Raw genomic sequence first — 16,445 nt, forward strand, 5'->3', positions numbered from 1 at the left:
CAGGAAAACATTATAAATTGTCTCACAGTTATACTATAGTTTTTTCTGTGTTTGATAACGATTCAAAGTAAAAGTTTTATATGTTTGTAGAATAGTTTTATATTGTTCATTTGTGTTCATTAATCATACCTAAAGATCAAATTATTTTTTATTTTTTTGTTTATTTTTTTTTTTCATATTTCCGTTTTGTCTTTTTATTTCATATAAGCATTTTACAGCAACAAAATCAAGAATCTTTTTTTTATTCACAATGAACGGTTTTAACAATCAGACACCGCTTTTGAATTTGATTTATAATTATGAAAACTTCTAATGGAACATTAATCTTCAACTTTGATATTCATTTAAACGGTTTAATTTTATGTATGTAATACAAATACGTTTTTAAATTCAATATAAATAATGGAAACTACTCTTTTGTTTTACAAAACAAATATATCAGCATGGCACAGATAGAAATTCTAATATTAAGTTTTTAACATCCAATCGCATCTTAATTAAAATATAAAAAAGAAGAGCCCACTGCCACTTATTATGATTACAGTAAAATATTTCCTAAAAGTGAGATAACTAAATCATATAAAATATTATATTCTTATAGAAGATTTAATTATTTTGTTTTATTACAAACATAAATATAAATAATACAATTGTAAGTAAGTATATAATATAAAATAATATTTCAATAAGATTATTATACTCTTAGTTATACATTATGAGATGTTATGGGTTTAAATTCGTTAAAAAGAATAAAATATGCTTAATTATTTGCACAGATAGGTCTTAAATATATCTTTTTTGCCTTTGTGGTAATATTTATACATATATTTATTTTTTTGAAATTAAATATTTCAACATATTGCATGCTATTAAAAATTTGCAATACTAATCATATGTTATGCTAGTGATATTGACATTTAGTATTAACATGATAATATTTTTTATTATGTATATTATTAGTTAAATTTTTGAATTGATTTTCATCTTTGTTGACGTCTGATGCTAGTAGACTTAGTGCTTTATGTGTTTTTAATCGCCGATTTTTTTGTTTTGGTTCCCGAGTAGTAGAAACGTGCGTTGTCGGATGTTTTGAGGTTGGTGTGGAAGTTTTTAAATTAATTTTTAATCCAGTCTTGTAGGAAAGAAATACTTTTATTATTATACATTTTTCTATTTCTCATAAAATATGGAGCTTTTAGCCATACATTTTTATTAAAATAGTCATAATTTAATATTACTATTTCTCATAATATCAAAGACATGTTATTGGATATTAATGACTTTTTGCATTAACATTGATATAAAAAATTAAAAATTTTATAAAAGGTGATAAAGTAATTATTAGTACTACAGCGATAAAATAAAGTAATTAAACTTATTCATAAATCTTCAATTCTACAACATTTTGTATTCAAAAATGCAATAACTTTTAATTTGTAATGATGTATAATTTTTAGAATCTCAATATAATGATATTGATTCAAGGCTGTGTTTTCGATTACGTTTGATAATATATTATATAAAAAACACTATCTTAAGCTTCAAACACAAATAAATTGTTAGTTGAAAACCTGACATCAAATAAATTAAATATAAACATAGTTCATGCGTAATAAGTTTTAAAATATAATAATAAAATATAAAATATAAAATATACAATAACAATATTATTATTTTTTTAAATATTTATTAATATATTAAATTTATATATTTTCAACATCATTACGTCGTATAACATTATGTATAATATAGATAGTTATGTTTTTGTTTTTATTTTACATAAAAAATGTCATTATGAAAATGAAAACTGACAAATTAGTCTAATCATAGGTTTTTTTATGTATAACCCATAATTCGTATAAACAATGTATTCAGTTTATTTAATGTTTGTATGACATACAAATATATATGCCAAATAACCCATTTGATCAATCGATCAAATATTTTTTTAAATTGCCATACGTCAACGAGATCTATCATCAAAAGACTTGTTTTATTTTTAAGTTTTATTTACATAAAAGGTCACTTAAATATGATTTCATTACTGATTGACTTTTTTATAGGAATATTGTGTTTAATATATTTTCTATACTTCTATGCTAATATTCAAATATTTAGTGGAAATATCCTGAACGAGTCTAAGAATAAACTCAATTATTTGAACGAAACCACAATTTTCAATTGTCTGATCTAAGTTTTAGGATATTTTCTTTTAAAAAAATAAGACTACGAAATTGTGACATAGAATTTATAATAATAAATTTAGTTATTCTTGTTTAATGTTCACATACTCCTATTTATTATCTGAAATTTGCAGTAGGTATATCTATTTCGATTTATTACGCTACTCGGCATAAGCTTAAAAAAAAATAAGTTCACGATGAATCATTATGTCATTTGCGTTTAACCCACATAGTAGTCGGTATAATATTCTATATACAATTTAAAAATGTTTTATTTGATTTTTAATAATTTAAAAACTGTTATTGAGATTGTATAAACGTATCTAATGATCTATAACATTGACAGTTCAAATAATAAGTACGCTATATTAGATATTTCTTGCTGCATATTATTTGTAGAAAAACGTATTAACTATAAACATAATAATTATAACTATTTAAATCGTCTTAGAATAATTTTGAAATAAATTTTGAACTTTATAGATTTACTGTTATTAGTTTCATAATTTATGTTTTATAGTAAATCAATTTTTATAATAAATTAATATTAAATATTGCAGTTAAAAAAAAAAAAAAAACACATTTTATATGTTATAAGTGTATGTTTAGTATAATTGCAAGGTTAAAAATTTATGTATAAATAAATTGACCTAAAATAGTATAATTTAAAACAAACTTTTATTGTAATTTGGCTAATGTTTAAAACATATAAATTATGAGATTTACATTTGAGTAAAAATTGTAAAATATTAATTGACTATGTTGTTTATTTTTAGAACATTCAACACATTGTATTATGAAAATTTTCAATTGTCAACTTGCTTAAGTCATAATCTAACTAATGTCCAATAATTAATTTTTCTCACATTAAGGTCATATGGAGAATGGCCATTATTATATTATTATAATATTATAATATGTAATCTACACATTTAGTCTATTAGCGTCCGACTGATATTGTTCTTCTTATTATTATCATTGGTATGATTCGTAACTGCATAATACTAGAATACTAGTTTAAACATATTATATATATTTCGATGTGTAAAAAATATTCAATAAGATTATTTTTTCAGATGAAGATATAACACTAATTTAAGTTTTCTTTATCACAAAAATAAAATTCATAGCCGAGTTTTTAATTTTTTTAATTTAATGACCTTTAACGTTTAATCTTCCATTAAAAAAATAAGCACACAACATAAAAATTTATGTATTTAATTTCAATTGAACCTTAGACCATGGTTAGTGACAATCACTGTTAGAATAAATTTTAAAACTTATCACGGTTTGAAACAACACTACTTGGACGTTACACATTCTACAATGAAATCAGTGTTTTACTTTTAGATCAAACTATAGAAGACAATAGTGTATACATTTACAATCATTTTCAGAAACATTTCACAAGCTAAAATTTACTTCTGTTAACAGTAGACTTTACAAAACTATACTTAGGGTAAATAAATAACAATGGCAACGTGTGGTTGACGGAGTTAGGAAATAGGTTTGAAATCGACTTTACAGAGAGGATTTTTGTTGGTAGTTATTATCACTAATCCTACTAAGCATAGTTACTGGAAATTTATTAAATTTGAAAAATGAAAATGGTAAGAGTAGTAATAATTTATACATTTAAACAAATAAATATTAAGTTACCAAAATAATAAAGATTTTAAAATTGAATTATTGTTCAAAAACTCAAAATTTGATATTTGATGATTAAAAAATAAATTCTCCAACTCCAGCGTTATAAAAAAATCTTATAATGATTTTCACGATTCTGAATTATTCATGATTGTTTAACTTTAAAATATTTAAAATAAGAAGATTTTCATTTATGCAGTGATAATGATCATTTCAATAATATTTTATTTTTTTTTTTACCATATTTACCTTGTTAACTAAATAAAATGTTGTTAAAAAACTTTAGCATATCATGTTTAAAAACATAATATAAAATAAAACCATCAGATTATTCAAATTATTTAAAAACTTTATTTGTGAATTGGGTTTATTCTGTTCATCAAATTCTACAAAACTAACCTGTTCCTCTGTAGTTTATTATTTAAATTACTTTGTAAACAAAGTTTTGTGGGGGTTAAAGCTTATATTTACATCATATGAGTATTTTTCGATATTTTAAAACATCAACCCTCATGAAAAACTATAAATAAAATTTTATTGGTATCTAAAGAGTTCTCAGGTAACAATATTTAGAAATTTAAAGTAATAATATTTGGGTACATAATATTATGGTTATGGTTCAAGTTTGTTTTTTTTAATGTAAATCGCTGTTTGCGTGTAAAGATTTTGCTGAAATTAAAATTATATTTCGGTTTTTCTGTAGTTGTAAAACACCTAACTCAATGATTTTACTTTTAATGTAATACGCTACTCGTTTATACTATAATGCATTTTAGGGTTTCTCTTTTATTTAAATATCAATATATATTTTGTATTTCATAATCTTTTGAAAATATCGAGTACTTAGGTCTTGAGTATTATTTATTATATTTTTTTTACATTTTGAATATTTATCCAACAAATGGTTATGTTTAAGAATTTCAGTACTCAATGATAGTAGAAGTATTTTTATTTGTATTTTTTACTTTATTTATGCCTATAAAAACAGTAAGTTAAATGAAAATATGAAAAAAAAAAATTGGAACCTGTTGACTGCTATCAGTTACGATTTTTTATAATATTATTATTTATAGTTGGTGCTCATCGTCCAACCGTGCAACACGTGTGTTTCTTATAGTATCTTATTTATAACTACCAATAGCAACAATACGATATTCTTTTTTAAGATTCTACGTTACAGGTAATATGATTATCATTATTGCTTTAATTACATCAATTTAATAACTATTTTTTCAAACCTACAATGGGCGAAAAGCCTATCACAACTAATGATATGTACACTACCAAAAATAATTCCGGAAATAAATGTAATGACAAAACATTTTCAAGATAGCTTCTAATGTTACATTACTGAAAATGAACCAAGCAATTGTATTTAATTCTATAAAAAACATCAAATAAATCTAATATGTCACCGAAATCAGTAAAATTATCCGCAGTAAATATACAATTTGTATCACATATTTTAAATAATAGATTCAGCGTTTTTTTCAACAGCCAAGTCCTCATGGATAATTTACTAAAAACATATTTCTCAGTTCTGTTAATGAAATTATAATCCCTATCCCAAAACTAATAAATGCATCCAAAAGAATTATTCTATCTAATGTTTACTCAACTATTCTTAATCAACTAGGTAAATATAATAAATGCTGTCCATGGAATAGGTATTAAAATAATTTATCATATTTCTTACATAAAAGGTAGATTTGCAACAGAACAATTTTCACATTATATTAAGCATCAAAAGACGAGTGTACCAATACCCAAGATAGTATTTTTAAAGTACCAAGTTCAATCACAGTAACTGTAGAGCTATAGTTCTCAATTTTTTTTGTATTATGAAAACTTAAATTCAGATCCATAAAATTGACGACACACTTAAAAAAATTTATAGAGTTTTGGAAAAGTAATAATTATAAACACGAGTAAATTATTATTATTACATTTGCATGTTTTTGTTTTTTTGAAAAAGAATCAGCCTATACGTAATTAAAAATTAAGGATTTTAGATAAATATGTATTAAAAAAAAATTAAAAAAATAAAAATATTAATTTATAAAAATAAATCAGTGTTAAACTTGTGATTGGCGTTCTGGACATAGATCTTTAATTCAAGAGTGAGTGATTGAAAAACTTACACGTAATTCACTTTAAATATTTTAAAGCATAGACTTTTCTTATTTGTTTTTTGTTATTTCTAATAACAAAAATACTGATTCACACATGTACAAAATTGAAAAATAAAGCAAAATGCACAATGCTATATAGCTCATTTCGGAGTACTAGTTTCGTAAATTACTCTAAAATGAATCGATTTTGTATTTTTAATATTTTTGTCTTTACATGGACCATATTATGAAAACACCCACGGCATTCCAATCGTTAGAAGTGATGAAAAAGAATTTATTTAACTTTGAAAAAGTTCTAACAAACATTCGTATATTAAATTTTTCATTCCATTTTTTTGATTTATGCATAAACGTATTATTGATTCTTTTACTGAAGAAAAGCTTGAAAATAAACTATTTTTTCCTAGATGATAACCATAATATTAAACCATACATTTCTTTTTTTAATTTAAAATATTTGGTTTATGAAAAATGTCAGTAAGTTAATATAATTTTGAACACTACATTTCATCATTAATTTTATTTCTATAATTATTTCTATTTTTTGATTAAAAAAAAAGTAATAGCTGATCTTGAAGTTTTAACGCGTAATTTATTATTTACATCTTTACAGCTCACGTATTTTAGTATGAAACAACAAAAAAGTATGTTCTGTATCGATATTTTAATATAATACTTCACATATTATATATTTTATTGGTTTTTATTTTTTAAATTTAGCTTATCAATTTAATCACGGTTTTGAGGGCATTATTAATTCTTACCAATCTAAATTTTTTTTCATTAAAGCTTCACGGTGTAAAACACAGTAAGTTGTAATTAAATCAGTACTTTCTTTTTTTTAGGAGAAAAAAAAACGTTTAAATTGATCAATTGTTGCAGTTGCACTGACTGAGAAAATTAGAATACAGTTTGACCACACCATAATATTATTTTCTACAGAATAATTATTGGTAGCATTCAAAATATAAACACCTGTTGTTGTAATTTATAACTCACAGAAAAATAAAAGTTATTCTATTATTTTATTTCCATTTGCAAATAGTATGAAAGATATTAGCTGAGATTTACCAGAAACATCGGTATACTTTCATCTAGTTGTAATGCGAATTCTTTATTCTTATGTAATTATTTCTCGTTTACATTTTTATATCATCTTTTGACATTGCCAAAACTCTTCGATAAACAGTATCTCTTGACAATGGAATATTTAAAATTTGTTCAGCTACTTTTTTACTAAACGATGGTTTCTTTACAAGCTGGTAAAATTAATTCTTATACAATTGTGTAAGTTTTTTTTTTCTATACTTAGATATTTTAAAAGAATAAACTGGTTATTTATTATAACATATTAGTAGACTTTTTCCTACGCAAATTGAATTTTTTTGACAATTAATGCACAAAATAGTCTGAATTTTTTTTTTCTGACATGACATGTATTTTTTACTTATTTGATCATTGATACCATTGACTCGTTTGATAAAGTTAAAGCACACATAATGTATTGATATATTTGATTTCTTTTATCACTAGATAGTACATGTGAATTCGAAATTTAAATAATCGTCATTATATTTATGATGTTTGTATTTTTTTGTATTATTATTATTCAATATAATTAAAAATAAAGTAAGCACTAACTCGTATTGTATAGAAGAGAATATAATGTTAATTATAATATATAAGATATGATTTACAAAAAAATTATGAATAATTAATAATTAGGTTTATTTATTTTTTTCATTCAAATAATGTTGAAATAATTTTTAGAAAAATGTTAAATTCGGCTCTGCTCTTATTCACACTTAATATATTACGTATTATGGCACTGAATTACCGAAGTAGATATATAACAATCTAAATACTAGTCAATACTAGGTTAGTACCTAACATTATGAGTGAAAACTGTATGTATTAAATATATTTAATATATATATATTATAAATATTAACGATAATTAATATTATAATTATGTATTTTAAATTATACTTGTGTTCTGCAAAAATGTTATGGTCATAAATCATGAACTGTTATACTCTTGATTTAGTAATATTGCTTAGATACGTATCCAATTGACATTGTAATGTTTAAAATTATTTGTATTTAGCAAAATTAAATGTTACTTGTATAATATACTTATCACAATGAACAGGAAAACAAACACGTGCATAATAATTATCATGTACTTAGTAGTACGGTCTAACAATACTGAATTATAATTATGCGTAATATAACGTTTTATTAATTTTTCTATTCTATTAAAATATTTAATTTTTTTTTTTATTGTACATTTTTTTTATTAAATACAAAGTGTCACAATACAGTGGTCTTTAGAAAATAACAAACAGCATGGTTATTCGGTAATAACTACTATCGAACTTTTTTCATATCAAACTTTTTCAAAGTACCATGAGATGACCGAATTGATATTTAATAAATAGTTTTTATACGATGTCAATCAAATTAAACTATAATATAATTACATGTAACCGCAACTATTTTAATCTAGACATTTTTTTCCAAGCCTTTAATATTGTTTCAACCATCTTTAATATTAATACCATGCGATATATTATAACCTATAAACCTTAAAATATTTATTTTTATTTTTGATTTAGAACATACTATTTGGTTACATCCCATTTTTATACAAAAATAAAAAATACCCGAATGCATGCTATCTCTCAAATGGGTCTGTCCGAAATCATGCACTTATATGCAAAACTTAAACAACTTGTTTATGATTTTTCTATTAAAAAAAAAAAAAAAAAAAACATGAATAGAAATACTTTATGATAGAATTATTACAACTGGTTAGTTTCTAGATTGAAATATTTTTATATCCGAGTAAACATTTAACTAAACTGAACCTATTGCAGTTTGTTGTGGTCTGTTTCACAGACATACGTATCAATCACTTCTATAATTGAAATTAATCAGTTTCTATTCATGGGGTTTTTTTTAAATAGAAAAATCAAAAATAAAGTTTAAGTTGTGAACATAAGTTCATGATAAATAAAGATAAACTTGTGAGTATACGGAATGCAATTCGAACATTCCAATTTAAGTTAATTTTTTTGACATACAATTCGGATGCACTGTACTATTTATACCTAAGATAAGAATATAATAACTAATAAAAGGTGGATAACAATAAAGGTAATGTACTATATAAGCAGCGTAATAAATAGGGCTGGGATTTTAACCAGTATAGTTTTAACACACATAATATGTTTTCAAGATGGATACAGCTTTTTTTTCTGACCGATACGTAAGACGTAACCAATTTAACATAACGTTATTTTTCATTACTTATAGACTATAGTAACCATAATAATTGTTAAAAGTATTATTCTAATATTTTTATATATATTTTTTTTTAATTAATTCTCATTTTAAAAAAATTCTAAAAACATATTTATGATTTTTCAATTTTCTTTGAAGAAGAAAAATAATATGTTATCATACGATACAATCATATTATTAATGTTTTTATAATTTAAGAAGTAACTATTTTAGCGCAAAAAATATGTTTTGGTAGTTACTGGGTATTTTGATAAAATAAACAATATCTTACATTTTAATCATAACTTAAGTTTCCAATGTTTCAATAGAATTCTATAAGTTTTAGATAATTTTTTACAAAATGTGAAACATAAATTATTTTATTAAATTCATTGTTGTAATACAATTTTATTTTATTAATGTGTATAGTTTTATAGTGATCATAATATTATATCTAGTAGTAACCGTATATAGACAAAAAGCACTGGATGATCTACAAATTATTAAATTTATATTTCAAATTTAAGTCAATCTCAATTGAGACAGTTCTCTAGTCACACGTATCTAATAATATTATCATATTCTATATAGTTTTCTTAAAATTATTATGATTGTGCTTGACGTTTTTTTAATAATTTTTCTCTTTATTATTTTGTATGAAAAAAAAAAACATTAATGTTGTGAATATGACAAAATAATTCAACCAATTTATTTAACCTATTATATATTAAAAAAAAAAACATTATATATTTCATATTTTTTTCAACTCTATGGAGTAAGGTTCAAGCCAATTTTTATAATGCATGAGTTAAGATTTTTAAGTCAGATTTAATTTTTTTGAAAATTTTCAGCTTTATATATATACTGTAGTTAAAGTATTAACATTAAAATACGGATGATTAACGATCATTATTGTTAGCTAACAGTAACTTAAGATTTGTACCTACTTAAAAGTTGATGCTTTAACAATTGGTTTTGGACATTCTTATATAAATTATATCTCATTAAACAATTATAGAATATATGAAAGCTAGTTTAAAAAAAAAATAACCTTTATATCAACTGCTTCAATTTAATTGCAGTCATTAGTGGTCCAACAAATTTTCAACACATATTGACGAGTTATAAATAATTATAATACACCTAAAATAAAATTAGAAAATATTAGAAAAAATTGTTAAAAAATAACGTTTGACCGTCTATCATTAGGTATGAATTAAATTTTTTTAATAATATAGTTATCTAGTCAAAGTTTATTAATAAAAAAAATGTTTATGAAAATAATAGAGTTTATTTACATTAATATTTGAAAACTACAGCTATATACCTCTTTAAATCTATAAACACTTTACAATAGAGGCTAATAAAAAACTTAAAATTGTAATAAAAAATTCACCGATAAAGATGTATTGTCAGACAATAAAGAAGAATGAATTTATTGAATGCGTAAAACTGAAATTTAATAAGTGAAAATACAAAAAGAATTCTATTATAAGCAATCATAACTTTTGTTGGTCCAGTTTATTCTCAGGGACGTGTTTGAATTTAATGATATTTTAATTGTGAAATAATCACTTATAAGAATATGAAAAAAATAGTCGTCCAATCCAATAATCATTGGATTCGTTGAATGCCATAACATTATTATGATGCACGTTAGAAATATTATATTATCTTAATATAATGTAATGCATTATTACATAATACTTTATATTCATGTAGAATACGAATTTATCTTAAATAAAAAGTAAAGATAATATAATTTCGTATGCGTTAACACGTATAGAGAGAACAGAGTAAAGTTGTTGTATTAATATATTAATTTACGCACGAAGAATTACTACTATCCTTTGATATAATAAAACATTTTTATAAACTTAATATTTTCATTGTGTGATGTGTATACAATCATTAGATGTATGCACAGTGGTAGAAAAATAATTAGTTTATAAGTTAATTATTCAGTTACTATATCGGATGAAGCATTTTTTTTTTTTACAACTTTTGAACCATGTTTTATAAATAAAAAATGTTTCAACTAACAGTGAGTGTATACGTATATATATACACGGGTAATTTTTTTCTCAATTTAATTGAAAAACAAAAGCGTTTTAACTTTTGACTGTTTAATAATATGACAACCGTGCAATAGCAATAAATAATTAAATAATATTTTATATTATAAAATTGTTAATATTTAAATATTGCTTTTGATCTTAAATATTTTCTCGCTCAAATTCTGAGTAAAACAATGAATACATTAATTTTAAAAGGATATTTTTTTTCTGTTTATCATCACCTTTTGAGACAGAAAATTATTATTTGACTTTCAATTCCACGGGTAGTTTCTCAGTTTCTGGTAGAAAATTGTATCTAATTAGTACTTTGGTGGGTTAAAAGTAAAAATTATAAAAAAACTAAAATTAAAGAAAAATGAGAATCTTAATACTAAACCAGTTTTTTAAAAAACGTCTTATTTTGTTATTATTTAAAATCAAAAAAACTTGGAAGCTAATCAATTGATTTTTTTTAGTTAAATTTGAATTTTTTAGAAAATGTATCAAAATTATAAAAATTTACAAACTCAATTATTATTATCATAAAAAATAATGACAATAAAAATGGTATTAATACAGTATTTCCCAAAGGGTGTACCGTGAAAAGTTGAACTTTATATACATAAAATATATAAATCATTTATACTTGGAAAATAGATAATATTTAATATTTATCCAAATCGTGCTATGACTTATATAATAACTAATAATAATGTGTAGCGATGGAAAAAAAAGTATGGCAACCACTGTATTAATATATATTATCTTGATAATTAAATACTAATAATAAAATAATAAAAAAAATGTTATCGGAAAAAATAAATCAAACTTTACTGTAATATTAAAAGTAAAATAAATTACTTTAATAGCTATAACAAAAAAAAAAACAAACCTATCATCAAAAAATAATTTCACAGATCACCTCCACTTAAAATCGATTTTCGTATATAATGATATTATATCATTCAATTTAAATTTAACCCCACCGATTACAGTAACTTACTCGACATGTACAGTAGAGTGGTACCTACATTGCTACCTTTTTATAATGTGCTATAAAAATATATATATATATATATATATATATATATATATACCTTATTGCATTTTATGGTTTTGGCTAACATATTATATCAATTTTTAGTTGATAAATTATGTTACCTCAATTTTGAAGCTAAACACCTATACAAATATATAAGCTAAGTCATTTACGCGTAGTTTAAATTATACAATTTACGAAATAATTATGTACTACCATAATTCATAATTCTGCCCCAATTTTTTAAACAATGTATTAGATGAGATTAGTGTTATAAAATATTCAGTTTATGATAGTTTTAAATTTTTAATCATTACCTATCTGTATTTTTTAAATTTAAATTATAATGTATACATATTTATAAATTATATGCTTATAAGTTATTACTTCTATAATTATTTACAACGGAAATTCTTTAAATATGTTCTACTGAAGTTAGGTTAGATTATATTGACTATTGACCGTCATTATTTTACGAAAATCTAGTCAACGAATTATTTTTTTTTTAAATTCTTATTAAATAATAACTTTACAAGCAATTACCGAATCTACTAAGATCAATATATATCAAAACATATTTGTACATCAAGAAAACATACGTTTTTACTTTCATAATTTATTAGCCATGTACATAAAAAAAAATAAGTACGTGAAAAGTATAGTTCACGTTCATACTAAAATTCTTAAAAATAACTTAATTATAGGTTATTTTTTTTTAAAGCTAATTATTAGAATGTTAAATTAATTTCGTATGGTAAACAATATGAATAAAACAATTATTTAAAAATAATGCTAATGTATTTATTAATAATTTATTATGATTATGCAATTTGATGTTATAAAACATAAATTAAAGTATTGGTTATGTATCTTAAATTATAATTAAGTACTATTAATAAATTTAAATTTAAAAAAAAAATGTTAAATAATTACATAGATTAGAATAAAATGTATTAAAAAATTCTAAAACAAGAAAATACATAAATAAATATTATAATGTTTATACTTGTGGTACAGTAACACTCTATTCCTCTAAAGTAACAGAGTATTATGCCGTATCTCAAATTTAGTGCGATCGGTTAGTTAGGTTAGGTAAAAATGTATTTATTTAATAATAATTTAATTTATTTAATATTCATTTACAAATTGTTTGCACTACTATTACCTAACAATAATTAAATTGTAAATTTTTTTACAATTTATCTTGGTAAAAATGAAATAAATTTCAAATTTTAACTAAGGTTATTTTGAATTATCAATATACACTATAAAGTTACTATTAACAATAATACATTAAATTAAGATACACTTGACTATATTTATTCAAGTGATATAATATGTGGTTAGATAGTCAATATAAATTTGTATAGGTATTCTTTTAACATGTATTGTGTTCTATAAAGTTATTTAATTAGAGATACAAATATTTTTTTAGATTAAATATATTTTTTTCAGCACATTGGAATTTTATATAACCAGCAGGTTATCTGTCGCGACTTTTTCCGTGAAATTTTAATAGGCATATAATAAAAAATAATGATTTATGACAACGGTTGTATTATAAAACTTCTCTATAAATTACGTTTGATGTATCTTTATTTGGTGCTATAATTCTAAACTTTTGGGCGTACTAATTCTGAAGTATGTTATATAGAATAGTCCATGTGAAAAGGATCCTAAAAATATAAGCTAAAGGCTTACAGCTTATAAGCTCATCGATGTATATAAGAATACAATTTACACGTAATTTATTTTTTTTTTTTTATCGATTTTAATTCCTTAAAATTAAAATGTTGAAAATCCTTTCTTACTGCACGGGTGAAATTTTAATATAAATCTACCCTCAAAATTTAAAATTGATAACTCTTATAGGTTCGGATCTGCGCTTATTAACTTATTATAAATCAGTTACTTAGGGCAGTCTCTTTAATATTGATTATACAGATCATGTATGTTTAAGTTATGTAAAAATAAAGTATTTTTTTCTTGCAGAAAAATATCCTCTGTATAAATGATTTACTATCATTGAAATAATCATACTATTATTATAATAATTGTTATAAAAACAATAATTATTTGTCACGATATTTTGTTGAAAATAATTGCACTGTATCGATAAAAATTAAAAATCGAAAAAAGATTCGTATATATCCTATTCAAATTCTATTCAGATATTTTCGATTTAATAATATTTCTTTAGTAGGAAATTTTGCAAATTGTCCAGAAAAAATTTTTGTCGCTGCTTTTAAACCTCATGACATACCCACTTGCGTATCCCCGCGTCACTGTATGGATTATTTACATTTTTTCTTCGTTTCATTTTCTTTTATTTTAGTACGAATTCATGAAGTGTTTATTGACTACGGTTCAATACTCTAGCTTATTTCTTCTATGAGGTTTAATCATAATTATTATTCACTCACACGTATTCCTGGAAGCTATTTGTAGTGATACCATCTGGCCACTCAGCGTAGCATATGACCCGCTGATCGCCGTTGGGAAACAACTCTGTGTGCGTGGTGAAGAATATTAGATTTGGTATTGATAGTATGGTACCCACCACCCAAATGCTGGTGGCTATCATCAGCGTCGTCTTCCGGCCCAGACGTGGCCTCAGAGGGTGAATTATTGCTATGTACCTGCAACGTGAAAGTTGAATTAGAAGTGTAGCAGGATTAATGCGAAATCTATTCTGCCATTTTAAATTAGTAACTCCTCGCGGGACGTACTACATACAAACGCGCATAAATTATAGGCCTAATCTTGTCGATATATATAAATATATTAAAATGCTATTAAAATATTTAATTTTTTTACTGGAGCTTAAAGATTCCTGAACTATATTATTTCATGACTAAATATTCGTTTTAAAAAGTGAATTATGCTTTTATAATTAAATAATTTGTCCTATAAAAACGTTATTATAATTATATTACCGTTTGTTCATGTATATTGTATATATTTGTATATATAGACTATCTTGTCAATATCAAGCTAATACACACAATATGCACGAAATATATATTGTGGTTTATCTAAAATCTATTAATATTTTTACAAGAAATACTAATTTATTATTGTATTTTAACAAATTGACCATATTACTCTATTCACTAACATAGTAGATATTGGAAGTTAAAAATTATGTAAAAATCCACGAAATTAATTATTTACAATAACGTGTGTTATGTTGGTGTAACTCGTTCAGAATTTTTAAAAACTTTAGAAACTTACTAGTTACTACTTAGGTATTGGTACGTATTCCAATACGAAATGGATAAATAAGATAATATCGGTTTATTGTAAATTAAAAAGATAATTTACATAATAAAATAACTATGTGAGATATTATCATTTAAGAATATTAGAACAATTTATTTAATAACATTTGAATCAGTAATTATATACGTTATATTTAGTTGATATAGGGCCTATGATAATGCTCTACTAACAATGAAAATATGTCAAAACACAATAATCAGAATTATGAGTAAAAAAATAAAAAATATGGAAATATCTAACGAAAAAACTATTTGAAGATTTTAATGTCCTTAATATAGAACTTCTATATCATAAAAACAGTTACCATATATTTAAAAAAAACACAAAAAATTGCACCCTATAAACTATGCGGTCAGCACCAGATATGCGGCCAGTAATTTCATCTAAGACTGGCCAAAAATTACTGGCAGCCAAAAAGTTTTCTATTTCCTTTGGACTGAGATATACAACTTATGATTTTGTCAATATACCACAACCGTTATAAAAAAAAAAAAAAATTGTCACAGGCTCCGATGAAACTGAAACTAAAAATAAGTACCATATTTAATAATACTTATTATCTGAATTTATAACTATTGTCTTTATTATTATTATTATTATTATTATTATAAGTAATTTTTACTATCCAAAATGTAAAATAAATTTTAAAGTTAGTTATAAATTTTTAAGAATATCTATAAACTAACATTAAACAATATATAAATAAGGCTTTTAGGTTTTTTTTTTTATATGTAATACCTAATAAACATAAAAATAATCCAAGTAAAACAAACTTACATAATATGTATGTATAATAAACTTAGTGTATCTACGGCTAATA

The 16,445-nt window shown here is 22.8% G+C and overlaps 1 protein-coding gene across 2 annotated transcripts in view; it reads right to left on the reverse strand.

The window, feature by feature from the left end:
- Window positions 1-16,445, reverse strand: part of LOC112600976 (tachykinin-like peptides receptor 99D) — a 225,075-nt gene that overhangs the window by 74,092 nt on the left and 134,538 nt on the right. For both annotated transcript variants that reach the window (XM_025348348.1, XM_025348347.1), the window contains one exon: window positions 14,767-14,982. In XM_025348348.1, the coding sequence (XP_025204133.1) occupies window positions 14,767-14,982 (216 nt within the window). The remainder of the gene's footprint in view (window positions 1-14,766; window positions 14,983-16,445) is intronic.

The sequence above is a fragment of the Melanaphis sacchari genome, unplaced genomic scaffold, assembly GCF_002803265.2.
Source record: "Melanaphis sacchari strain LSU unplaced genomic scaffold, SCAv2.0 Contig73_pilon_pilon, whole genome shotgun sequence".
In the NCBI taxonomy this organism is placed as follows: domain Eukaryota; kingdom Metazoa; phylum Arthropoda; class Insecta; order Hemiptera; family Aphididae; genus Melanaphis; species Melanaphis sacchari.